The sequence below is a fragment of the Molossus molossus genome, unplaced genomic scaffold (genome assembly GCF_014108415.1).
Source record: "Molossus molossus isolate mMolMol1 unplaced genomic scaffold, mMolMol1.p scaffold_m16_p_7, whole genome shotgun sequence".
NCBI classification, from domain to species: Eukaryota; Metazoa; Chordata; class Mammalia; order Chiroptera; family Molossidae; genus Molossus; species Molossus molossus.
In genome coordinates this window covers 14,261,954-14,289,949 of record NW_023425401.1, presented here as the reverse complement: position 1 = coordinate 14,289,949, position 27,996 = coordinate 14,261,954, and the positions used below count along the sequence as shown (strand labels likewise).

Below are 27,996 nucleotides of genomic sequence, written 5' to 3'. Positions count from 1 at the left end.
CACGGGCGCCGGCAGGGGCGTCCCGGGCGTGCTCCGGGAAATGAAGCACCTGAAGCCGTGGTGGTCCGACGGCGGCGGCCTCCTGCACCTCACCATCCTGCTGAGCTTGGCGGGGCTCCACCTGGACCTGGACGTGGATCTCTACCTGCTGCTTCCGCCCACCCTGCTGCGGGATGATCTGCTGCTCTGGGGCGCCCAGACGAGTCCCGCCTACGCGCCCAGCCCCTTCCAGACCTCGGGAGGGAGGGGGCGCGCGGACCACCTGCACCCCAAAGGACGTGAGCCAGACCTCGCGGCGGAGCCGGAGGGCCAGCTGCTCCGGGAAGTGCGCACGCTAGGAGTCCCTTTCATTCCCCGCACCCGCGTGGATGCGTGGCTTGTGCACAGTGTGGTGGCTGGGGACGCCGACGGGGCCCACGGGCTGCTCGGCGCCGCCGCCGCCTCGTCGGCGGGAGGAGTCGGCGCCAGCGGGGACGGCGGCAGCCAGACTTCGCTGGGGGGTGGCGGGGACCCCCAAGTGGCTCCAAGTAGCCCCTTGGCGGCTGGGGAGGAGGAGAAGGCGTCAGCGGAACCGGCGGAACCGACAGCTCAAGTGCCGGACGCCTGCGGACGCGCGAGCGAGGTAACAGGAGAGCGAGGACGCGAGCGCGGTGCGGGGTGAGCTGGCCCGGAGTCCTAGAGGGTGCGAGGAACCTGGGGGCTGGAGGGGACACACCGCTGACTTTCACCCTCAGCCCCTAGGTGATTGTAGGTTCGCGGGCGACTGTGCGCCCCTCCTTTTTGTGAAACCTGAATGAGGCTGTAAGTGCTGTCGCTGTGACTTTTAGGTTTTTGAGAAAGAAGCAGGTGAAATCGTTGTAGGGGACACCTTTTTTGTGTTTGATGGCTCTCAAAGGTATTGGGGGCTGGGGACGGGAGAAGGGATGCTGGTAATGTTCTTGCCCGCTATCCTCTTTCAGTACTTCGTGTGCACTGAGATGTTTTGTTGTTGTTGTTTTTCCTTTTCTGGAACCCGTGCCCGACTCGCAGGATCGAGAAGGAGGCCGTGGCCTCCGGGAGGTCGCACGTTTTCCTCAAGAACCACGCTCCCAGCCTAACCCCGCCCGGATTTTTAACTCCAGTTGCAGTTCGTTTTTGCTGCTTCTCTGGATGAGGAGCGGTGGACAGTGTCCAGGCTGAGGCCAGCAGGCCTACCGTCCCCTCGTGGCCACCCTCCCCAGCGCTAACAATGCTCATCCCTCCTGGAACATGTATAATCAATTATTAGCAAAAAACAGGAACCCTGCAGTCACCTGTGACTAACAAATTATCGTTGGTTTATAGGTTCAAACCCTTTGGCTTAACTTTCTTTTGAACAAAGTTCACCAAGATCTGTTGATTTAAGTATCTGTGTGGCTCCCAACTGCCCCTTCCACAAAACCACCTTATCCAAAGTTCCTTCTTTCTTGGCCCGACCCTTAGCGATAACAATTGGTATCGATCAACAAGTGTTTGTTCCTTGGACGTTGTTTTTGTGGAGTGCAGTCTTATGCAAAATGGGAATTGGGGCTAGACAGGTTTGTTTGCTGCTCTTCAGAATTGCCGTTTATGTAGGCAGTTGTTAGACGAGCTTCTCCACCCTCTCCTGGAGGGGTCATTGTGCCCAAGTGCTGGGTGATTCAATGTTATGCAGATCTGATTCCTTCCTTTTCCTGGGACCGGAACTAATGGGGTGGGGGTTGGTGGGAGTCTTGGTGGGCTCCTGTCTGTTGGGAACAGTGGAAGGTTGTTCCCACCCACTCATCTGATCTGGACCCTCACCTCAGTTCTCTGTCTCCCACCTGAAGTTCATGCTGCATGGCTACCTTCCCTGATTCTGTAACATACAGGGTGAAACCCAATGCTGGATGCTGTACCAGATGGCATCCTGCCCCCTCACAGCTGAATGCCAACTCACTGGCAAAGTATACAGGGACCTGGAGAGAGGTGAGACAATTCACTCTGCAAGGACTTCCCTCTCCCCAGCATCACCTAGTTAAAGCTGTTGAGACAAGCAAGCCTGCCCTGGAAGAAGCTCCCCTGGCCCGGCCCAGCCCAGCCAGACCTTGGAGTCCTTGAGCCTAGTTTTCCTAGGGCAGAGGTGAAGTTCACACAAGGCCGTTCTGGTGGTGTCTCCCCGCCTGGCAGGTGTGGCCCTGCTGAACCTTGGTAGCTGTAGGGATGACCTGGTTATATTAATTTCAGTGTTGATCAGCTGTGAAGCACCTTACAGTTTTCACAGCTAATTCACCTTTATTGGTATTGCCTTTTAAAAAATTTTATTGATTGATTAATTCTCACCTGAAGATATTTTTCTTTTTTTTTTCTTTTTTTGAGAGTGAAAAGGAACCGACAACTCCTTTTGAGAGACACTGATTGGTTGCCTCCCACAAGTGCCTCAACTGGGGCTGGGGATCAAACCCGCAACCCAGGTACAGCCCAGTGCTCTAGCCACTGAGCCATATCCACCAGGAGGTAATGCATTTTTTACATCAACTTTATGAGGTACACAGGCCTGGCAGCCTTATATCCAATTTGTACTTAAAGCAAATAGAGACCCAGCGAGGTTAGGGGACTTGGCTAAAGCCACACAGTTGTAGTCCCAGAAGTGGGACTAGAATCTGAGCTTCCTGACTGCCAAACTAGCACAGTAATTAGGCACCTGCACTAGACTCAGGTTCTCCGGACAAGCGTGCAGCTGGAATGAGTGACGCCCCTCACTACTGACTCTTCATTGCTGCCGAGGTTACAGTTTGGAGCCATGACTGGGAGAAAATGGGCTGGGAATGCGACACCGGTTTTTGCAGCCCTCAAACCTGGATTTAGGAGCATCGCTTGCTAACATACCCTCATACAGGTCACTCCAAGCCTGAGAGTTTCATCAGTGGAGGAGTAATGCTTACCTCGGGGCGATGTGCCAATTAAATGGGGAAAGCATGTGTGAAGTGCCAGCCCATTGCCTGGCTTGTAATTGGTGTTCTCTTATTTCCCCTCCATCCTCAACCCATCTTCCTTATCCTGTCCCCACTCACTTTATTACCTTTTATTTGTCTATGTGTCTGGCTTGGTTGTTTGTTTGTCGAGGGGGTGGATGGAGTGTGTTGGAGCCAGACTTCCTGGTTTTGAATCCCAGCTCTACCACTTACAGCTCTGTGACCTTGGCCAGTTTCTCAACCCATCTGGGCTGCATTCTCCTCACCTGCACGTTGGGAATAATAAAGGTGCCTACCACATAGGGTTGTTATGAGAGACAATTCATTCTGCACAACAGGCTTAGAACTATGCCGGTCACATCTCAAGTGCTGTTACTTAAGTTACGTTAACTTCAAAGAGGGAGTGCTTTGCCCCATAGACCATTATAGGTTTGTTGTTATGTTTTTAAATAGATCGTCCTGGTGGCTTACATTTGAGTTGCAGGGAACTCTGGTTTTATAGTACAATTTTTTATAATTTTTGTACATGTACAAAAATATTCTGGAGTAGGGGATTTTCCAAGTATCAAAAGAAGTACTACTTTGGTTTCACTTCTTAGTGGAGCCCATCACTATTAGAAAACAGAATCCGGAATTCCCCAAGGCAGACACGCTTCCCTTCGTGACCACAGCCATTCACTCAACCCGTGAAGCACGCGCTCTAAAAGTAATGCGTGGGTGATGCAAAGAAATGTACAGTTTTTGCATAATTGAGTATGTGAGCTTATTTGAAGATGGATGACTGCTTACCAGCTTCAGTGTCTCAGGGAGCTGTTGCCCCTTTGAAATTGAGAGGGCTTGTCATCTTGATGTGGTTTCCTGCCCTGGGATGGGCACCCTCTGCTGGGTGAGGGCATTGGACTGTGTTTCTTCAGGTCACAGGAAGAATCTGATACAGTCAATACTTGCCTCTAAGAGGAAAGAGGAAAGAAAGGTCCTTGATTGTTAACGTAAAGACTGTTTTTCCTTTCAAAATCAAAGATAGTCCCTGATGCCTAGGCAGTTGCAGATAGATGGAATTTCAAACACTTGCCTGTTTTTAACTCACAATAGGATACAGAAATAGTCCAGTCATTACATACATTGCGGTACTGCAGCTTCACGCAGGCTCTTCGTTTGTTTATTGAAGGACACAGTGGTCTCAGCTGGGAAAGGATGACATAGGTCACGGTATTAGTGTCCTAGGGCTACTGTAACCAAGTACTACAAACTGGGTGGCTTAAACAATAGAGATGTACTGTCTTGCAGTTTTGGAGACAGGTGTTGGCAGGGTTGGCTCCTTCTGCGGGCTCTGGGGGAGAAGCTGTTCTGGGCCCTGGCTTGTGGCACTTTGCTGGCAGTCTTTGGCAACCCTCACCTCAATCTCGGCCTTCATCTTCATGTGCCATTCTCCTTGTGTGCGTGTCAGTGCCCACATTTCCTTTGTTATAAGGACACCAGTGTCCTGTGGGATCAGGGGCCACTCTATTCCTCTGAACTAATTGCCTCTACAAGGCTCCCATTTCCAAACACTGTCACATTCTGAGCTTCTGAGGGTTCTAACTTCAGCACATGGATTTTGAGGGTTACAGGTCAGTGTATTAAACATAGTCACCATACCCCTTTTCCTGACAACTTTTGGGTGATCAGCTTGTGTAGCAAAGTGGGCTCCAACTACGGAAAACTAAGCTGTTTCTGGAAGGAGCCGGTCTCTGTGGGGGATGGTTTGCAGCAGGATATGCTATATGCTCGTGAGCAAATCTGGCTTCTTTTTGCTGCCTTGATGTGCAACAACCCTGAGGAACCTTATTTCAAACTTTCTCCAGTCAGCCCGTCATCTCAATTGGTAGGTCGCAGGCGTACTGTCTCTGCAGTGTCCTTGTACCATTCAGTCTCTTCCTCTCCATCCCCCTATTTCTCAGCTCAACTGAGACATTAGAGTGCAGGGCCCGGGCCCTGACTCAGAGGCAGGCTGGCCTAGTGGCCCAGTGCCCTGGACTGGAATCAGATCAGCTGTGGTACATTTCGGCTCCACCCCTGACTGGTTGTAAGATCTGGGCCTCCCCCCTTTTTAATCCTCACCCACAGATATGTTTATTGATTTGAGAGAGAAGACAGACATTGATATCAATCGGTTGTCTCATATATGCCCCAACTGGGGATCTAACCTGATCTAATCTAGGTATGTGCCCTGACCAGGAATTGTACCCACAACCTTTTTGGTTTACGAGATGCTGTTCCAACTAACTGAACCACCCGGCCGGGGCTGGGGCACACTTAACCTCTCTTTGCCTGGATTCCCTTATTTGTAAAATGGGATGGGAGTGTATGTCAGGGAGTTGTTGTGAGGGTTAAAGAAGATCATGCAAGTTCAGCAAGGTTGGTGCATGGTATGCCCTCCAAGATGTTAGCTACTGCTGTCGGTTCAGGTCCCTGAGCTCTGTAATGCCACTACCCCCACTTATTTCTGTCCTTTTTGTTGCCGGGTGCAGGGTTCCAAAGCATGGCTTGGTTCTCTCCACTTCCATTTGGAGAGCCTCCACCAGTTCCTCATTCGCTACCAGTTTGATATTCTGTCATTCAAAGCTCCTGCTGTGGCCAGTGTGACCCAGCTCCTTAACTGCCCTAGCTGAGCTCATCTCCCATGATCCTCTACCTGTAGCCTCCTTTCCAGCTAAGACTTTCTCCCTTTTCCCCGGACAACCCCCTGCTTTCCTGTCTCTTACTCTGTTCCTTTTGCCCAGAATGCCTCTTTCGTTCCTCCCAAGTCTTTCACTGTTAAATTCTCAGACTCATCTCAACTATCACCTCATCTACAAGCATTTCCTGTTCTTCCCTTCAAGCTCTGTGGCACTCTGTAATGTCGTCTGTGGCACTCGGCATTCATCTTAAATTGTCCTATCATGCTTTAAGAGCCAGCCCAACACTTGGGACAGCCCTCCTAACCTGAGAGTCCGATTGCTGTGTGCCCCGCCAGCCTCCCTGTTGGAACTGAGCACGGACCAGGACAAGTGGCACTCTCTGCTTTGAACCTCAGTGCCTTGAGTGTGGAAACTGGGTCTTCACTTTAACCCGCAGGTGGTACCCAGGACGGAGTGAGGAGTGCAGGTGGTTCAGCCAGTGTTTGTTGAGCGCTCCTTGTCCATCCCTCCACGTTGGCTCGGTACCATGAACTTGAATGTGTCGTGGGACCTTCATGGCCAGAGTCCAACTAGAAAGTAGGTCAGATCCAAATCCTGATGGGCTATCTGACCATTTAATGCCAATTTGAGTGGACGGGGGCAGCAGACTTTCAGGTTGGCATTATAATTAATCAAGTGGTGAAACAGGATTGCCCAAAGTTACACAGCAAGTTAGTGACCTTGCCCAGAATAGAACAGGTCAGTGTTCTTTAAGCACTGAGTAAACCACACCTCCCACCCACTACGAAACGACGCGTAGTAAAAACAGGCTTCTCCCATTCATGGCAGCCTTTCGAAATGAACACTTAAGGGTCCGTGTTACTGTTCAGACACACTCGTGGGGAGCTGGAGCTGGTGGGGCTAAGGGACACACTGGGATTGCTTTGGGTTAAGTTGCAGGTGGTGGTGGACAGAGTCTAAATAGTAGCATAGAGGCCTGATCTATGGTCACAGTGGTGCCAACTTTTGAGATTGAGTATGACTCAGTATCAGTCAGGGCTCTCCAGAGAACAGAACCAGTATAATAGGAACACACACACACGCGATTTCAAGGCATTGGCTGTGCAGTTGTGAAGGCTGGCAAGTCCAAACACTAGCCTAGTTGGAAACTCAGCAGTCTTGAGGCAGAATTTCTTCCTCAGGGAAACCTCCCTCAGGTTTGCTTATAAGACCTTTCAACTGATTGGATGAGGCTCACTCAGATTATCAAAGATGATTTCTTTAGTCACCTGGTCATGCCTGGCCAGTGTGGCTCAGCGGATTGAGCATCGTCCCATGGACTGAGAGGTTCTGATTCTATTCCCAATCAGGGCACAGACCCGGGTTTCTGGCCCGATCCCCAGGAGGGGGCGTGCAGGAGGCAGCTGACTGGTTGTTTCTCACATCGATGTTTCTATCTCTCCCTTCCTCTCTCTAAAGAATCAATCAAAACATTTAAAAAAATAAATAAATAAAGTCACCTGGTTGATTGTAGCTCTCAACCACATCTACAAAATACCTTCACAGCAACACCTAGGTTAGTGTTTAATTGAGCAACTGTACTACAGCCTAGTCACATGCCACATTAACACAAACGACTGATCACCACACCATCCCAGTTCCATTTCTACCTGGGCAACCTTTGTGAGAGGAGAATGTTAACCTCTTTCTGGAAAGTTCCATTTCTACCTGGGCAACCTTTTTGAGAAGAGAATGTTAACCTCTTTCTGGAAGAGTTCTGATGAGAATTTAATGGAATTGTGCTTTATTTTATTTTATTTTTTCTTTCTTGATTTTGGAGGGAGAGAGAGAGAAACATCGATGAGAGAGTGCATCGATTGGGTGCCTCCTGCATGTGTCCTGACTGGGAATCGAACCAGCGACTTCTTGATGCATGGGTCGACGCTCAGCCACTGAGCCACACTGGCTGGGCGATGGCCCTGTGCTCTAAAGGGCTGGTACAGTTCCTAGCATATTATAGATGTTCAATAGACGATTTGCTCTTATTGCCCCAGAGCGGGGGGGTCAAATCTCTAGGAAACTCCTGCCCTGCTAGGTCATGCTGGGACTGGCTTTGGCATGACAGGAGGGACCCTTCTGTCCCCAAGGGGGAAGGGATCATTCAGGAAATGGTTGGCTGGAATGGGGATGTTCCAAGATGAGGTGATCAGACTGAAGAGGGAACAAGATTACCAGCTCAAATATTTGAAAAGCTGTGATGGGAAGAAGGCCTTGGACTTTGGAGGAGGCAGAACCCTTCTATAAAGATTTCAGTATACATTCCTGAAATATGAGGACTCTTTTAAATATAACCACCGTGCAATTAGCACACAGAAAAATCAGTAATTCTTTGATATTAGCAAATATCTCATCAGTGTTCAGATTCCCCAGTTATCTCGAGCAGTTTTCCAGAGATGGTTTGTTGGACTCACGATCCAAACAAGTCCTGCCTTGCGTGTGGCCAGCTGTTCTGCATGATGACGTGACCCTCAGAAAGGAGCTTCAGGTGCTCGGCTCTTCTCACGGCTGCTGTTCTCTGTGTGAAGCAAGTGGGAGCCAGTGCAGGTAGTGGGGGTGCAGTCGGGGTTCCGGCAGGAAGCAGCATTCACCCTGGATGGCTCCCTGAGGGACTTAATGAATGGCTTCTTGCAGGAGCAGACAGGGATGGGGTACCCAGAGACTACCAGCGGGCAGGAGTGGAAATAGTGTTGCCAGAGCCGAAAGAAGTGGTGAGGGGCTGTTGCCACAGAGAACATAAGAAATGCCTCGGCCTCTCCTTTGCTCACCCCCCTATCTCCTGCTCCCCCCTCCCACTGGCGAACCCAGCCCGAAGCCAGCCAGCACAGGAGCCCAGGTTTGCAAGGGACAGCTTCTGGGGGACACATGGTTCCAGAGGGCAAACAAGTAGCAGGACAGTGCGTAGGATCTGGCTCTGAAGTAAAAACGCCTGCAACCAAACCCTGGTTCTGCCGCTTACTAGCTACGTGACTTCAAGGCAAGCGGCTCAGCCTCGCTGTGCCTCAGTTTCCTCTTGTAAGAGGAATGCCGAGCAGCTTAAATGAGATTATGTATGTGGGCCCACGAGTGCTCAATAAATGCGAGTTATAATTATTATAAACTGCTGTTAAAAACCACCCAGGCCAAACAGGACACAGTCTCTCTTTATCTGGCTCCTCGTGTCTCTCGACCTGATGACTCCAGCTTGCCTCCAGCCTAGAGATGGGCCCCAGAATTCTTTGGCCTTCACCCCTGTCCCTCTGATGTCATCCTTCTCGGAGGCACCACACTGCTCTTTGTCTTTGAAGGTTCATCCAACCCTAAAGGTCAAAGCAGGCCTCAGTGCTTCCTCCCCCAGATGAATAGATGAAAGGCCCAGCGCAGCCTGCCGGGATTGTTCACAAAGAGTTTTTTTCAGCGTCAAACCCGCCGTCACACTATTCGGGGCCCAATACAGTCAGATAAGTACAGACTCAGAAACCATGTTGCCAGTTAGCAGAACTTCTGTGATGTAGCAAGAAGAGCAAAGCTTGGCTCCTTTCTTCGCCTCCCCACTGCCCTGGTCGACTCAGGACGCTGGCCCGAGACTCGCACTGGTGGCCAAGGTAAAGTGGCAGCTGGACCACAGGTGTCACACATTTACAGCCCAGTAGGAAAGACAAGATCCAAATAATAGTTGTAATTTTAGATACAACCGGACAAGTGTCATGAGAAAAAAACGAGGGGCCACGGGAGTTTAGAGACAGGAGAACCCAGTTTTAGCTGCGGGGCCCACACTGAGAAGGTTGTGGATCCAGGTGGAGGGTGGGGAGGGCCCTTCTAGCAGGGGCTGGTTCAGAGCAAGTCACTGGATTTCGGGTTGTGACCAGACACCCCGGCTCACAGGGTTACGATCTTCCTAGGACAAGCATGGAAACTTTCTGGGTTTTTTTTTTGAGTCCCAGCCACACGAGTAAATATCACCTACACACAAATAAAAAGTAACTTAATGATGGGTTGAATTTACTCAGTCTTTAGATTAAGAGCATGGACCATAAATCTCCACTGTAGTTGTAAAACACACACACTGTGTATCAGCTCCGTGTCACTGCGCTGAGAAAAAGAGAAACAGCGCAAACAGGAATTACTGGCTACCTGGGGCTGGCTTTCTCTTGACGCTCTGATTGAGTTGCCAGCTGTTAGGCATTAAAGGCAACTCTTTGGGATCAAAAATACAGTAAAAAGGAGTAGTAATTAATGTCTGTATAACATCTTAAGATGTATAAAGTGTCTTCTCAACTAATTTAAAATGTGAATTAGAAAATGTCTTTTCACAGATGAGGAAACCGAGGGTCAAAGTGGCCCATGGTCACACAGCTGGTAGGAGTAGGATGGGCCCTTTTACTGGGCAGGTTTTGGACCTTAGCCCTCCCAGCCACAAGCTTTTGTGTGACTTTGAGGACTCTGCAAATTATATTACAGGCATGAGAGGCCTTTTTCGCTTTCTAAATGGAAATATTATAATATTGAATCCTCTACCCCTCTTGCCTGGAGATTCTGGTCTCTCCTCTCTCCCACTTGTCACAAAGTGTGTTCTCTGGAAGGGGGACGCTGAGACCGAGTTGAGTGCACAGTGTTTATAAGGGCGAAGTACCGTTGGCAGCTACGGCTGTGGAGGGGGGAGGTGGACCAGACGCAGGAGTCAAGCTGTGATGCAGGCTAATGAGACCAGGAGCTTTAGGGCTAAGGTGGTGCACAGCACGACTGTCCCACACGGAGCCCAGATGGCCAGGCCTCTGTACCCTCCCTGCCCTGGGAAGCGGGACCTTCAGGAAAGCAGCTGAGGCTTTCTCTAAGGGCACAGCTGGAGGTGGTCTGCCCACAGGTCTCCAGCAGCTGCCACAGGTCCTTCCTTGAGGTGATCCAGGTTGCACGGCTCCCGGTGCATCACACTCACCTGGGGGAAATTCCGCTCTTTCTTCACTTGTAGCGCAGGCTTCTGTTAGCTTTGTGACAGGCTTGCAGTGAATGGTAGTTGAATGACTAAGTGGTCCTCACTCAGGGTCTCATGAGGTTCTAATCAAGACGTCGGTTGGGTTACATGTATCTGAAGGCTTGACGAGCTGTAGGATCCGCTTCCAAAATGGATCACTCACATGGCTGTTGGCTGGAGGCCTCAGTTCTTTGCCAAGTAGACTCTGTAGAGAGCTTGGATGTTGCCCTTACGCACGAGCACTGGCCCTCCGCAGCACAAGGGGCCAGCAGGGCAGCGAGGAGGGGCGCTGAGCAGCAGCAAGGGCCTTTGCACCTCCTGGCGCGCACGAATTTCTGCAGTTCTGCGGAACCCCAAAATAAATGTTAGCTGGTCTGACAAAAAATATACATAATTTTGATTCATTCACACCAGCTATTGTGATGGCTGTTATCATTTTTTTATTTGACAGTCTAAGGGAAAAGAGGTCAGTGCCCCTGACTGAACAGTCAGGTAGGGCGTGTTGTAATGTCCGGGCTGGAAATCCTGCGCTAGCAGCCGCGTGGGCCTTCCTCTGTCGCTTCGGCCTTACTCTGTCGGAGGCAACTCGCCGAGTCCAGCCCCACTCAGCAGGAGGGGGCCACGCTTTACCTCTTGAAGAAAAGAGTGTTGTGGACATATTTTTAAATGTTCAATATCCATTTCTTCTTTTTTTAAAACACCGTTCAAAACTTAGATCTACTACCCAAATCCTCAAATATCTTGCATCCACTTGAACTAAAGGCTCTATTTATTTTTTTCAAAATCGGCGCTGCCACCGGTGCTTTGGAGTTCGTCGCCTGTTTTGTCGCGGGCCTTGCTCTGCAGCTACCTGTGCTCCTAAAGCATTCCCGTACGACGTACTCCAGTGTGTCTCCTCTTCAAAACTTCTTACTCTGACCCGTCTGTCCACTTCCTAGCCAAAATTCTTGAAAGAATTGATTGTACACTGTTCCCAATTTGTCACCTCCCGTTTACTCCTCCACACAGTAGCATTTGGCTTCCACCCTAAACTGACTTTTCGAAGGCCACCAACAGCTCTCCTATTGCCGGCTCCGATGGACACTTTTCTGTCCGTACTTGTGCAATCTCCAAGCAGCATTCAACACAATTGACTACTCCATTCTTCTGGAAGCACTTGGATTCCTAGACATGGTTGTCCCCTGCCCCCCTACCCCCTCACTTCCTGTCCCCCGGCCCCCCACTGCCTGTCCTCCTTAGTCTCTTTGCTGGCTTCTCAGAATGAATGTTGTAGGGCTGGTGTTCAGCCCTTTTTGCTTTGTAGTCTCTTGCTGGACTCTCATTAGTTCCTCTGTGTGTGTGTGTACGTGTGTGTACATTGATGTATTCCCCATTTATACCTCCAGTTCAAACGCTTGCTCTTAATTCCATATTCTCATTTCATCAATGTAAGGGATATTTCTTTTTTTTTGTTGTAAGGGATATTTCTACTTGACTTTTCACATCTCAAATTTAACATATCCAAATGGAAGAACCCTCTCTGTTTCCCTTAAAACTGTTCTCTTCATAAGTATCCACCAGTTATTTAAGCCAAAAATTTGGGAGTCGTTCTTGATTCTTCCCTTTCCTTTATCTCCCATTTCCAGTTCGTCAACAATCCCTAGTTATTCTTTCTTCACAATATATCATGGATTTTCCAACTTCTCTCTCAGTTACCACTTTTTCCAGACTGTCATCAACTCCACTTCAATGGTTGCGATAGTCTCCTGGTCTCTCCACTGGGAGGGGGGAATGAAAATGGTCTGATGCTCTACTGATCAGTAAGAACAGGACTAACACCCAACAGAGCAACGGGCTAAGGCTGCAGACAGTTCACAGAAAAAGAAATACAAATGCTTTGAAACTTGAAAAAGAAGTTCAGCCTCCTCATAAGAGCAATACACAGTTAAATGACAATGAAATGCCAGTTTTCATCTACAAATTGACACTTGTATCCATTGTTGTTAGGATTTTAAATCACCACAAATATCTTTCAAGGGCCATCGGGTAGAATCCATCAAATAAAAATGTGCGTATCTGTTGGCCCCATGCGTGCAAAGAAGTAGGAGCACATTTTACTGTTGTTTGTTATAAGAAAAGAGTAGAAACAACTAAATATCCATCATTAAGAAGCTAATTAATATGTTACGGTAACAGGCAGATGAGGACAGTGTGGCTGGTGTCTGGGCCTGCATGCGTTCCTCTTTTCACACAGCTTTTTGTTTCCTTAGATCTCAGCTAAAACACCACCTTGCCTAAGCGAGAGGCCTTCTCTGAATGACCATTCTCTCTAAAGTAGGTCCCCTCTTTCTTCTTTCACTTGCCATAAAAAACTTGCAGTTGTTTTGTTAGTTAACTTGTATTTTTGGCTCCCTCTTCTTTATTATTTTTTAAAGATTTTAAATAGATTTTTAGAGAGCAGAAAGGAGAGTGGGGGAGAGAGAATCATCAATGTGAGAGCAAAATATCCATCAGCTGCCTCTTGCACGCCCCCTACTGGGGATTGAGCCTGAAACCTGGGCATGTGCCCTAACCAGGACTGGACAGCGCCCAGGCACCTGAGCCACACAGGCCAGGGCTCCCTCTCCCTTCAGAGTGGAAGCTCTGCAAGGGCAGTCTGCCTGTGTTTTCTCACTGTCTTATCCCAGCACTGAGTGTGGCTTTTGGCACTTGTATTGATTGAACGAATGTCTAAAAAAATGATTGCCTGTTGACTCTCAAATAAAAGTTTACATATTCTTACTGGTAAAACATTAAAAACATCTCATTAAAGGATATAAAGTACAAAATAGAGAACATAATTAATCATATTGTAATTAACTATGCATGGTGTCAGATGGGTACTAGACATATCAAGTTGATCACTTCCATAAATTACATAAATGTCTAATCTCTCTCTTTCTCTGTCTCTCTTTCCCCTCTCTCTTCTCTCTCTCGGGATGATACTCAACCAACTGAGCCACTCCAGCCAGGCTAGGATAACTTTTTAATTTTAAAAAATTTGCAAGAATAGTATATGTCCTTTATTCAAATTTACCTCTTTTTAACATTTTGCTGTATTTGACTTACCTGTTTTTCTAATTATATTTATCTCTGTGTATAATCCTTTTTGTTCTGAAACATTTAAGAGTGAATTGAAGCCATTGCGTCCCTTGATACCCAAATACTTCAGTGTATATTTTCTTTTTCTTTTTCCTCACCCAAGGAAATTTTTCTACTACTTATCAGATAGAGTGGGAGGGAGGGGGAGAGAGAGACAGAAAGAAACATCAATGTAATAGAGTCACATTGAGTAGTTGCCTCCCACATGATCAACCAGGGCTGGGGACGAACCACAACTGAGGTACGTACTCTTGACCGGAATCGAACCTGCGACTCATTGGTCCGCGGGCTGACGCTCTAACCGCTGAGCCAAAATGGCCAGAGCTTCAGTGTATATTTCCTAAAAACAACTATTTGCTATATAGCCAATTATCAAAGTCAGGAAACTTACCAGGAGTCTAAGACTATAATCTGTCCATATTCAGATTGTATCTATTGCCCCAGCCATGTCCTATATAACACCTTTTTCTCCCAGGTCAGCATCAAACTGAGGCCCACCTTCAGAAGTTAGTTGTCAAGTCTGCTTTTTTTTTTAAATTCTCACCCGAGGACATTTTTTGCATTTATCTTCAGATAGAGCGGGAGGGAGAGAGGGGGAAAGAGAGAGAAACATCGATGCGACAGAGACACATCAACTGGTTGCCACCCACACGACCCCAACTGGGGCCGGGGACAAACTGCAACCAAGGTACATGCCCTAAGCAGACACCGAACCCAGGTCTCTCCTGTCTGCAGGCCGACTCTAACTGCTGAGCCAAACAGACCAGGGCAGTTGTCAAGTCTCTTAATCACCTTTAATCTAGAAAAAAATTTCCTCAGTCTTGGGATTTCTTGACCTTTAGATTTTGAAAGAGTATCAATTTGTTCCTTCGTAAAATGGACCCAATTGTATTTGTCTGATGTTTCCTCATGATTACATTATTATAAATTTTGGGCAGGAATCCTATAGAAGCAGTAATGTGTTCTCCATATCATAGCAGGAGGTATATGAATTTGGTTTATCTCCATATTGTGGCGATAGATTTGACCACTTGGTTTAGATGGTGTTTGTCAGGTTTCTCATGTAGTGTTATTATTTTTCTCCTTGTAATTAAAAAGTAATCTGTGGAATGATGCTTTGAAACTAAATATCTTGTTTCTTATCAAATTTTTACTCCCTAGTTTTAGCTTCCATTGATGATTTTCTAACTCCACCATTATTCTTCTGTAAGTTGCATCCTACTATAAGAAGAGATTTCTTTTTTCATTTGCTTGTTTATATTTGAGTCATTGATTCTTTTAACACATCTAGTGAGTTATGACACATTATTATATGAAAGACTTTGTAACCTAATTGATTCTTTTTTTTTTCATTCCTCACTCGAGGATATTTTTCTGTTTATCATTAGATAGAGTGGGAGGGAGGGAGGGAGAGACAGAGAGAAACATCGATGTGATAGAGCCATATTGACTGGTTGCCTCCTGCACAACCCTACCAGGGTTGGCGATGAACCACAACCGAGGTACATGCCCTTGACTGGAATCGAACCCGTGACTCATTGGTCTGCAGGCCGATGCTCAACCGCTGAGCCAAACCAGCCAGAGCTAACCTCATTGAATCTGGCATTGTGAGTGTGATCCTACGGAATTCCTCTACCTTCAGTTCTTTTCTTCCCAAATCTTTAGTTAAGCCATCTTATGTACTTTTTGTTACCAAACTCTCATGGGTGGTGTTATGGTGTGTTCATAGGCTGATGACATGGGGAACCGTTGTTGGTGCAGAAAGGAGGGTGAAGGAGCCGGAGCACTGTTCTTGAGCGCGTGAGCGCCTCGTCATCAGGTGCACACAGGGACAGACTGACTGAGGTGGGACTGAGACCGACACCCCCTGTGTCCAGGGGGTTGAGGAAATGTCATTGAGTTAGGTACAGTAAACAGAGAAGCAAGTAAAAAGCAAGGGGGCCACCAGCACATCAGCTTTCTTTTTCTGCTTTTCTTTAACTGCCTTTTCTCTTTGCTTCTAGCTTCTGTGGATTTTCATTTCTTTGACCTTCCTGTTTGTTTGTAAGATTAACATTTCTATGCTTTAGAGGGGGTGGTGATGATGCTGTCCTTTGAGTCAGTCCAGTATTATATTGTTGGGAGAGAGAAATTAAAAATAGATCCTTTGAAAGATTTTGAGCCCTGGCCAGTTTGGCTCAGTGGTTAGAGCGCTGGCCTGCAGACCAGAGTCCTGGGTTTGGTTCCCACTAAGGGCACGTACCTTGGTTGTAGTTTGTGCCCCACCCCAAATGGCCGTGTGGGTGGCAACCACTCCATGTGTCCCTCTCACATCGATGTTTCTCTGTCTCTCTTACTCCCTCTCTCCCTCCTGCTCTATCTGAAGACAAATGCAAAAATGTTCTCAGGTGAGGATTTAGGAAAAAAAGATTTTGAGAAGGCTTGGTTAAGTTAGAGGAAAAGAAATTATACAGAGAGATTTTAATATCAGTATATACAGTATATGCTAAATGGTAACTATTTGGATGTTTAGATACACAGATTCTCTAGCCTTTTAATTATTTAAGTCTCAAAGTAAATTAAAAGGTGGAAGGACTCATCTGAGTAAATAAGTGTAGTTGAAAATAAAGGTGGGGATGTTAGTTTAAACTTTATTTCCTTGGAATAGAAAACATATTTACGTTTTTTTCCTATGTATAAAAGAAATTCATCTTTGTTGCGAAATATTCAAACAGTACAGAAATGTATAAAGTGAAGTCCTCTTTTTAAGCACTGTGTGCCAGCTGATCCCACCTTTCAGACAGAACCACAGTTAATACTTTGTGATACTTTCCAGATTTTTCTGTGTGTATTTGATCCGTGTTTGCTTCTAAATTAGCTGTTTGATCTATTTTCAACAGAAAACTAAATAAAAACTGCAGGCAACATTGCTTTCCAAATCTAATCAAATATACAAGTTCAAGGGCTTTATAATTACATGAAATTTAAATCGTACGGATTAGAACAGTCTGTCTCACACTGAGTTCTTATGAAGGGCAAGACTCGAAACTGAGCTTCGTTTCAGAGTTAAGCATTTCTTTGATAATGAAATGTCAGTCTCAGCTGTGGACTTGTGTTTTCATGACCACCGAGCAGGAAGTACAATGCAGTTTTAAAGATTGTTTGACTTGCTCTGGCTGGTTTGGTTCATGGGTTCATTTCCAGTCAAAGGCACGTACCTGGGTTGCAGGTCCGATCCCCGGCCCCAGTCAGGGGTCATGCAGGAGGCAACCAGTTGATGTGGCTCCCTCACATCAACATTTCTCTCTCCCTTCCACTCTCTAAAAATCAGTCAATGGAAGAAGATCCTCAGGTGTGAGAATTAACAAAAAATAAATGTTTTATAGATTAAAATGTAAAAAAAAAAGATTGTTTGACTTATTTGATGAAATATGGATTTCTACTTAGCACATCTTTTGGGTACTTTTGTAGGAGAATGAGGTATTAAGAGCTACAGGTCACAATTCCCAGCAGGAGGGAAATGACCAGAGAGTGTCAGCCCAGAAGGACAAATCACTACAGCAGAAGAATGAAGAAGAAAATAAATTAGCAGATAAACCTGAGTGGGAGGCAGAAAAGACCACTGACTCTAGAAATGAGGTAAGCATGTCAGAATATCCCAGCCTTACCACTTTGGCTTCGAAGTAGGTTTTGTAAGGCATTGTCAGTTTGTACTGAGAATGAATTTTGTATGTTAAATACAAAACTGGAAACAAATCTGATATATGAAAAATACATTTTTTTAAATTGTGGGAGTGGTTATTTGATTTACAGAGGAATCAGCCCATAGACTTAGTTATCCCTGATTAGACTCAAGGTCGTGTGTGTGAGTACACGCATACCCCTGCAGGAACTTGCTGGCAGGTTTTGCTGTGTTTGCCACGGCCAGGGACAGAGATGGCTGCCTCCTGCATCCAGGAAGCCTCAGCAGCCACCTGCAGGCAAACCCACTCAATTCCCGCTGGGGCCTGGGCTCTGATCCGCACTCTGTCCTGCTGGGCCGTGCTCCCTGGGCAGCCAGGAGCTGGTTTTGTACCTCTGACCAAGACTAAAGCCAGACCCGGTGGGGCAGCCTGCTTGACGCCTTGTCTCACCACGCTCTCCAGAGCTCGTGGGCAGTGGAAAGGGGAGGGTGAACGCAGGAGCCAGGCGGACAGGGCGGGTCCTGCCTGCGGCCTGCGCTTCCCGCTGCGTTCACTTGGGCCGCACTCTGGTTTTTACTCAGCCCGGCAAGCAAACGCCCCAAAGGGCATGGAGAGGCCAGACTTCAAACTACTCACTACACCTGAAAGGTGCGACCTTGAGGGCCTTGTCTTAATGGTTTTTTCAGCCATAACTGCCCCAGGTGGAGTTTGGGGCTGGGCCTTCAACACCTCTGGAAGATGGAGGGTACCATGCCTTGGCCTTTGTCAGACAGTCCATCACTGTCTCCTTGACCATGTGACATTACATCAAACATTACATGCTTGTGTAGTGAAATCAGAAATAGCTTTGCCCACCCACCATTCCCACCCCTCTCGCCTGTTCTGTGCTGTTCTAGAAGAGCAGGTTCTTTCCTCCACCGGAAGTGAAATCCGGGGCAGGCCCCATGACTTCTAGATAATAAAAATCTCTGGTCACCGCACTGCAGCAGTTCGTCAATAATACAATCTGATGTACTTTTCAACAACTCTGAATGAATGGAAACTCAGTTTCTCCCCTCTGGACTCATCTACTACAGCCTCAAAGCCTGGCCAAGGAGGGAAGTGTGTGTCCCTTTCCCCAGTTCCTCCTCCCCTGCTCACCAAGCTGCCTTCTGCAGTGTGGTGGGGTAACGGCTCAGGAGAGGTGCTGTTTGACTGGTGCCATCTGACACTGGTTTCTCTTGATCGTAGGATATATATAAAAAAATTTTTCTTTGTTGAATTTAGAGAGAGAGGAATGGAAAGAGAGAGAAACATCGATGAGAGAGAACATCGACCGGCCTCCTCCTGCACGCCCCTCACTGGGGATTTGGCCCACAACCTGGGCCTGTGGCCTGACTGGGAATCCAACCAGTGACCTCTTGGTGCATGGGTGGACACTCAGCCACCGAGCCACGCCAGCTGGGCGACCATAGGGTATATTTGAAACTGTTTGTTGGGTGGGCACTTTCACTCCCGAGGCTCTTTGGAGACCCTACTCCCACACTGGGAGTCCTCCTCCTGCCCTTCTCTGTACAGGCACGAATGCATCTCCCACCTCCAGGTGGCCGTGAGGAGCCCTTTGTGAATTTTCGGTGGCACACACCTTACCTCTCCAGCAGCTGGTCCTGAAACATCCCTTCATGCCCTCTGTCGTCCCATCCCTTCCCTAACAGCAGCCCTTGCTCAGCCTCTTGCCCGTCACGTTTCTCAGGCAGGCTCTGGACACTGTCTGCTGTGTTTCCCAAACTGCAGGGAACACGCACACGTTTCTCTGTGGTCTCTCAGAGCCCCCTTTTGCCCCTCTCAAGGGACGAGGGGTGGGGAACTCACCCCAAGGAACCCTCCCATTGTCACTCGCTAACCCCAGGCCCTTTTGTAACCTTCATTTGAGTGAGGGCCCCATTGCAGGCTTGCAGTCACTTTGAGGTGCAGAGAGGTTTCCTCCTGCCTGTGCGTTTACCTACTGGCCTTCTCCCCAGGCCTGTCTTTTCTGATCATTTATGTACCCTTGGTATGGCTTTACCCTGCACCACACACACACGCCCCAGTGTTGTCACATCAATGCCAACGAACTTTTATGTTACAAAATACTGAAAAACATTTATTTGGAAGGAGACATTTCAGGCTTTTCCGAGTGCGTCACAGCTGTCTTGTTTGAGGGAGATGTTTTTATCAGTATCACTTAATTGTTCTATAGATATATGCTGTTTCTTCATCTTTCTCCTGGGTTTGCCTTTGCCCTTATTCCCTCACTGAGCTTCCAAGAAGAGCGGGAACTGTGTTTTCTACTTTGAATTACCTGAAGTAACTGTTAGATACATACTCATTACATGCTAATGGATTGGCAAAGTGGGGAGCTGCCTTAGAGATTTAAAGTACAAGTTAAATTAGGGCAAATATCAGTTTGGACAGAACTTTCCAGAAATACATCAGTCACTCAAAGCAAGGCATTTGCACCTCCCTGTGCCTGGTCTTACATCTTGTTTAGTTAGCATCAGTTTACTCTTTTACTGAGATGTTACTTAGTAGGTGTCGTACAGTTTGTTGAAGTAGGGTTTTTCCATTTTACAGGTGACAGTTCTGGGTGATAACTAGGACAAATGACATGATTTGCTGCTTAATAGTGACTTCTTTCTAGCCCCATTGCAAGCCCAGACTTAGACTGCTGGCTATTAATGAAGGATAAATACAGGACACTGTATATAGGTCAGCCGATCTGAAGAGATTTAAGTCTTAGTTAAATGTGTCCCCACTATATTCTTTGAATAGTCCTAGTGATTTCTGTTCAAAATGCAATGAAATCTTGACCCAAAAGAGAACTGTTTGTATTTCATGTTAAGATTTCAACGAGTCTGACTTAAGAAAAAAGAAGACTGACCACGTCCTGGCGATCCAAATCAAACTCTTAAATGTGGACTACGTCTTTTGGATTAGCTGAGGTGTCCATTCTTGTGCGAGATCTGTACTCACTTGAACAGAAAAAATTAAGCAATTAGATTTAGAAATGGATTAACCAATTTCCATGATAATAAATTTCAAAAATTTTCTAGTATAATTTTTTTTTTTAAATCCTCACCTGAGTACATTTTTTCGCTCTTTGTTCAGATAGAGTGGGAGGGAGAGAGAGGAAGAGAGAGAGAGAAATATCGACGTGAAAGGGACACATCCAGTGGCTGCCACCCGCACGACCCAACTAGGGCCAGGGACAAACTGCAACCGAAGTACATGCCCTTAGCGGGAACCGAACCCGGGTCTCTCCGGCCCGCAGGCCAACGCTCTAACCGCTGAGCCAAACCGGCCAGGGCTTGTATAATTCCAGAGGGGCTGGATCAGTAGGGTTTAACCCCTCAGCTCCCCACCTTCAGGGGCATTGAAGAAGAGGGAACAGGCAAAGATTCAATGAAACACATTTTGTTCTATCTAGCCTGGAGGAATCAGTCAGTCCGTAATTCATCTTAAGCAGAATGATCCTCCATGCCCTATTTCTGCACTCTAAATATCGAGGCTTTCTTTTCTGCAAATAATGTTACTTGCCCACCATTAAGGATTGTTTTTGCAGGAGTCCAGATTTGTGCTGATGTTATTCATTCTCACACACTTGTGACCGCCAGCAAATTTTGGTAAATGGTTGGCCAGGACTAAGCAAGTTTGGGGTTATTAACAGGAGTAAAAGAACACTTATGAAATTTCTTCAGAAATTAGGTATCATCTCAAATAATTCAATTGGCAAAGAAGTCCACCATACACTAAGAATGCATAATTTGCCAGTTCAAAAAGAGCAAGAAATCTTTTCCACCAATTTAGCACCCATATAAAGAGACACCGAAAGCCGTATATTCCTTGCATTACAATGAAATCGCTTGAAAACCTGACTACATAGAACCAGGATGTTGGTGGAAAAGGAAAGTGGGTATTTGTACACACACACCACACAGTCCAGCTGGTCTAAATCTTCAGAACAGGAAAAACCCTAAAGAGCTAGGGGTGAGAACGATGCACACAGCACAAGTCAGGAATGTGAGCTTATGAACCTGTAATGAGTCCCCATGACACCAAAAGCAGTAATCCTGGGAAAAACATAATGGGCAATATTTTTAGTGCATAGTGGAACTCAAAAGCAAGGAGTCTACAGAAAAAAGAAACAGAGAAGGAACTCAGCCCACCATTTAAAATAATCAGGTGCCAAACTGAGGAAACTCAAGGAGGAATTGGATCCCAATGTCATGACAGACTGGGGTTAAATGGAGGGGAAATGAGATGTTGAGCCCATTTCTGGGGCACCCGAGTTCCCTGCTTAAAGGCTCTTTGGTTGGGGAAATAGGGACTAGGATTAATTCTAGCCACCAAATAGGGGACAGCAAGGAAGCTGTCTGCCTACCCTTCAGAAAACAGAACCCCAGATGGGCCCCCCAAAGCCAGCTATACAGTCTGATTCACACCATCAGCATCAGGAATCCTGAGCCAAGGAAGCAAAGCTGAGCAAATGATATAAAAACTGGTCCTTACAGAGAAAAACACAAAACTGCCTTTTAGTTAGTCGGCAGCCCTTGATATGTGGGATCCCTCCAGAAATAGCTCTCCACAAAGATGAGCTCTCTGATAGTCCCTGGAGAGATTAGAAAGCATGAAGGAGAAGTAGGTTAGAAATTTATGGCAAAATATTTCCAAAATTAAAATGATCTTTTGACTCAGATTCAAGGAATCGAGTTTCAAGCAGACTAAATACAAAGTCCCAAACATATCAAAGTGAAATGGCAGGACAACCAAGAATAAGAAAACAGAATCTTTAAAATTATCTAAGGAAAAAAAGATTGGTTATAAAATGACAGGTTGCAAACAAATCAATAGTAATAAATGCCATAGTTCAAAATACTGAGGGAAAACCTTAAACCTGATCATTGTACCATTAAGTTATCATTTAAACATGAAGGCCAAATAAGTCCAGGTTATAAATACTAACATTTTACTACTTGAGGAGCCTCTAAAACAAGTTATCCAAGGAGTTATTTCAGCAAGAAAGAAACTAAACCTTGAAGGTAGGAGATGACCCAAGGGTGAGTCAAGTTGGTAAAACGCTTTGGTGCATCTAAATATGTATTTGACTGTCAAGTTTAATAATTTTGTAGCAAATTTGAAGGGGCAAAATAAGGTGTAACTAAGAATTCTAGCCAAAAATCATATGAAGATGGTTACGACAGGAATAGGGGAGGAGTTTGGAGTTGAAGGTTCTTATTTAAGAAAGGATGCACCTTTTGTGTTTCTCAACAGAGACATCTAAATGGGACTGACACATCTTTCTCTCTGGAAGAATTACTTCAGTTGCTTTCGTCACAGCCTGAAAATTCACTGCAGGTAAAGTAAACCTTGGCTTTTATTGCAGGAAAATATCTGCACTGACCTCTTCATGAATAAATATAACCTTTAGCCCGGCCAGTGTGGCTCAGTGGTTCAGCATTGACCCATGCACCAAGAGGTCGCAGGTTCAGTTCCCAGTCAGGGCACATGCCCAGGTTGTGGGCCTGATCCCCAGTGGGGGACATGCAGGAGGCCGCTAATCGATGTTCTTTCTTGTCGATGTTTCTCTCGCTCTCTCCCTGGATGGCATATTTTAAAAAATATAACCTAATGCATTATTTAAGCACACAGACTTAGGGTTACTTTTTATAGAAACACTTCAACGTTGGAGAATTAGTCAAATATGTATATATTAGTCCTCCAAGTAATAATCACAAAGGTCTAATCAAATTTGTATAATTCATGTTGAATCTAAATGACAGTAAACATTGACAAACTATAAGCATAGCTTTATTTTTCTGGTACCATTTGTCTTCATTATACTTTATTGGTCTAATATTGTTTCATTAAAAGCACTCCCCCCCACCCCCAACCAATACTATAATACTGTTACTGTTATTGTCCATAACCCTCCACAGTGTGGATTTAGATTGCCAACAGCTAGGATGAGAGTTGCATTTTTTCTTTTTTTTTAAATCCTCACCTGAGGCTATTTTTCCATTGATTTTCAGATAGACTGGGAGGGAGGGAGGGAGGGAGGGAGGGAGGGAGGGGAGAGAAACATTGATGTGAGAGACACACATTGATTAGTTGCTTCCTCACAACCCCAACCAGGGCGGGGAATCAAACCACAACCAAGGTGCTTGCTCTTGGCAGGAATCAAACCCGAGATTCTGGTCCACAGGCCAACGATCTAACCACTGAGCCAGACCGGCTGGGGCCAGAATTGCATCTTATAAAGTGGTAAATACAGTAAGAGTATAACATTAGAATGACCTAATAACATGGAATTCCAGCAGCACAATCAGTTATCCCTCGGTACTTATACAATAGTCTTTTAATGAATGACACACAATTTGTTTTACTACAGAGACATTTAAATGGGTCTGATACATCTTTCTCTCTGGAAGAATTACTTCAGTTGCTTTCATCACAGCCTGAAAATGTATTGGAGGTAATGGGGACCTTGGCTTGTATCCTTACAGGAAAATATCTGCACTGACCTCTCTGTGAATAAATATAACCTTTCTACCTGGGAAACTAACATTAGTTAAGCACACAGGCTTAGGATTACTTATAGGAACACTTCAACTTTGGAGAATCAGCCAAATATGGATACTATTCTTCCAAGTAATCACAAAGGTCTAATCAAATTTGTATAATTCATATTTAAACAAAATGGCAGTAAATTGACAAACTAAGGCATGGCTTTATTTTTCTGTTAGCATCTGTATCTTTTTTATACTTCACTGGTCTGACTTTTAAAAAGATGCACAAATACCAACCAACACTACTTCGCTGTTGCTGTTCTTGCCCATGATCCTCCAATGTGGACTTAGATTGCCAACAGCTAGGATGAGAGTTGCATCTTATAAAGGTTATAACATTATAATGATCTAATAACAGACTCAACTTTGGCTAACCCAATTTTTCTAAATTGTCATATTGAAAGAATGAAACTTTCCCCAAATATAGCACATTCTGATTTGGGCCACACCATGAATTGCCTGTATTATTTAATTGGGGAAAGCTATTCATAGCCAACAGCATATCCCTATTTGTATGGAGGAACTGATGAAAGTGAGGAAAGAAAATGGTGTATTAGAGGTACTAGAACTGCTATTGAAATTAAAGTGCTCTTCAATCTTTTGCAGGGCATCTCACTGGGAGATATTCCTCCTCTTCCACCAAGTATCAATGATGGCATGAATTCTTCAGCATATTATGTGAATTTTAGCCAGGCTTTAAGTCATGATGTAAACCTCCACGAGGCCATGTTGCTACGTCCTGACAATACATTTAGAAGAGATTCAGCAGAAAGGACTTCACAGCCACAAGAACAATTTCTGCAGTTAAATTCTCACACCACCAATCCCGAACAGATCTTTCCTGGAACTAATTTGACAGGATTTCTTCCACCTGTTGACCATCAAATAAGGAATCCAACAAGCCAAGACCTATATGACCTTGACATAAACATATTTGATGAGATAAATTCATTGTCTTTGACCATAGAAGGTTTTGATCCAATGGAAGTTTCTCACCTTTTTGAAGAACCAGATTCCGATTCTGGGCTTTCCTTAAATTCAAGCCACAGTAGCCCCTCTGTCACCAAGTCTAATTCCTCCGTGTGTGAAGGTGCTATAGGTTCTAGCAGTGACCTTGAATGTCTTTCCCACCATGCTTTAGAAGGTGCTGTAGGAGGCTACTACCCAGAGCCCGGTAAGATTTGTCACATGGATCTTAGGGGCGATTCTGGTTTTCACGGGGATCTTGCATTTCAACACATATTCCATAACCACACTTACCACTTACAGCCAAGTGTACCAGAATCCACTTCAGAATCTTTTTCTCGGCCTGGGAAGTCACAGAAAATAAAAAGTAGGTACCTGAATGACACAGACAGAAACTTAAGCCGTGATGAACGCCGTGCTAAAGCTCTGCATATCCCATTTTCTGTAGATGAAATTGTCCACATGCCTGTCGATTCTTTCAACAGCATGCTAAGCGAGTACTACCTGACAGATTTACAAGTGTCACTCATCCGTGATATTAGGCGAAGAGGGAAAAATAAAGTTGCCGCTCAGAACTGTCGTAAGCGCAAACTGGACATAATTGTGAATCTAGAAGATGATGTATGTAACTTGCAAGCAAAGAAGGAAACCCTCAAGAGTGAGCGAGCCCAGTGTAACAAAGCTATCAACATAATGAAACAAAAACTGCATGACCTTTATCACGATATCTTTAGTAGATTAAGAGATGATGAAGGTAGACCAGTCAATCCAAACCAATATGCTCTTCAATGCAGCCATGATGGAAGTGTTTTGATTGTACCCAAGGAACTGGTGACCTCGGGCCACAAAAAGGAAACTCAAAAGGGAAAGAGAAAAGGTGAGAGAAGAAACTGAAAATGCATCAATGCCATTAATATGTATAAAATAATGGTCAGATAATATATGGATCACAAACCATTGAAAACTGCTTCGAGGTTTAGCTCAAGTGTTATGTAAAGTGTCTTGAAGTACTGCTACTTGAATCACTCAATTAAGGCTGCATTTTGAAGCTTATATGGACAAGTTTCAGACTTCAGGATCAGCCTTGTGGGAAATCTGGGGAAAGCCACAACTTTCCACTAAGTCCTCCTGTATTATATGCACAATTCATAAGTATGTACAATGAGTAGGGTGACATGAAAACTTGATATGACTAGTTACTTTGATAGTCCTTTTAGTAAGATGACCACTTCAAACATAGCAAATAATGGATGTAATTATTTTTAAATGTAGTTTAGTTTTTGACTTGAAATGCAAAGTAGCCTTAACATTCTCAATTCAGTTTGTTAGCACTGAAGTATAGTGCACTTTTCAAAAGCTGTTTTAATTCTTATACTTAAATTATAACTTTGGAAATAATTTTTATACTTGAATTTATTTAAAGTTTAAGTAAATCTATGTTGACTATCTTTCATTCAAAATACTCACATTCAGGAATATAAATAATAGGGCAGCATGTTCGACCTGATCCAAATTGAACCCAATGTAGTCTGTTAAACAGATAAGGGAAAATCCCCACCTGGATATAATAGAATACTATGTGAAATATAAAACTATGAATGGCCAAGGTCTAAACCATGGTGTCAAAAACAAAAAATGGAAGCTTTAAAAAATAGTGCATTATTAGGCTTTAATGGCTAAGAAGAAAGACTTCTAAGGTCAAGTTTGAGAGAACAGTGTTACCTGTGTAAGGGGAAAAGAACTCCCAGGCAAGTAAGGCAGCCTGTGGGGATGGCCTTGCATTCGTAACATGGATGTCTCCCAAAAAAAACTTAAGTAGCTTCATTATGGAAATACTAAAAGCCACATATGTACAAACACCAATAGCAAAGAAAGAGTCAATAGATGAGCACTGACTATAATATAACCAAAGAAATGGAAATATTGAAACCTTTTGAAATAGGACAATAAGAAACTCAAGTCATTCATCCTAGAAATAATGGAATTGAAGGGCAAATGAATTAACATGAACACTGTAAGCCTGTTGAATTTCAAAATGGTTTTCAGATATTTCTACCATAATAATTTGCCTAGTTGCAGAAATCACAAGTCAAAGTATTATCTTGGGTTGCAAAAATGCAGTGTTTTGTAAGAGTGGATTTTTATAATAAACTTTTTCTCCATTTTAAATTGGGTCTAGGCATTTCTTTCAAGCCCTGGGTTTTGCCACAATGCTTCCAGATATAAACATCACTTTACTGATCAGTTTCTTTATACAATTAGCACATTAAATGTGTAGGTTTCAAATCCCAAATCAATGAAACATAGGCAGGCATCATCAAATTGGCAAGGAAGAAGGCATGCAGTAGAGAACTGGTACTGAAGACAATATAAACAGTAACCAAGGCCAATGAGTCAAGTCTTGAATTTCCTGACACCCCACACAATAAAAGTTTCAGGGTGGGTAAATTGAAGCTCCTTACTCAAGTTTTAGCAGTGGAAATGTCAAAAATTTTAGCCTGAACTCACGTCGATTAAGGAACATGATACACAAAAGGTTGATTTGTTTTACTAGTTGAGCAGGGTTATTTTGGAATCCAGGGTAGTGTTATGATTGTTTCTTCAGCTTGACTAAGAACTGATCATTTTCAAAAGGCCACCTTCTAAGTATCCATTTTTACTGAAACTGTTGACTCATTCTCACCAGTGAATCTTAACACAGGCCGTTAGGACTTAGTCGAACCAACCACTCCATCAAAGTCTGCACAAAATGTGTCCTGTTATTTGGTATGAGGCCTTACACCCTCAAGGAAATCATGAGATCTAGACCCTTAAGCCCTTGGCCTCCTTTAAGCTCATTTTCTGGTAGGCATCTTTTCTGTTTAATAGACTAACCCAAGCCTAAATTCCATTTATTTTATCCTGACCCGAGGACATTTCTTTCCATTTTTTGTTCAGATAGACTGGGAGGGAGGGGTGGGAACATTCGATGTGAAAGGGACACATTGATTGGCTGCCACCCGCACAACCAACCAGGGCTGGAGACAAACCGCAACCAAGGTACATGCCCTTAGTGGGAACCAAACC

At 45.1% G+C, this 27,996-nt stretch overlaps 1 protein-coding gene, 1 long non-coding RNA gene and 1 other non-coding gene across 3 annotated transcripts; 1 reads left to right on the top strand and 2 right to left on the bottom strand.

The window, feature by feature from the left end:
* The first annotated feature begins 40 nt into the window (after window positions 1–40).
* On the top strand, window positions 41–25,831 carry NFE2L3 (nuclear factor, erythroid 2 like 3). Its single transcript, XM_036247252.1, has 4 exons — window positions 41–622; window positions 17,169–17,336; window positions 22,670–22,753; window positions 24,571–25,831. The coding sequence occupies exons 1-4, from the start codon at window positions 41–43 to the stop codon at window positions 25,822–25,824; spliced, it is 2,088 nt and encodes a 695-aa protein (XP_036103145.1). The 3' UTR covers window positions 25,825–25,831.
* On the bottom strand, window positions 3,746–25,263 carry LOC118620187. Its single transcript, XR_004957379.1, has 4 exons — window positions 25,225–25,263; window positions 20,280–20,370; window positions 4,073–4,135; window positions 3,746–3,901 (listed from the first exon to the last, which is right to left on the bottom strand). It is a non-coding gene; the product is annotated as an uncharacterized LOC118620187 (long non-coding RNA).
* Window positions 5,862–5,980, bottom strand: LOC118620605. The gene has a single exon (XR_004957503.1).
* Window positions 25,832–27,996: the final 2,165 nt, after the last annotated feature.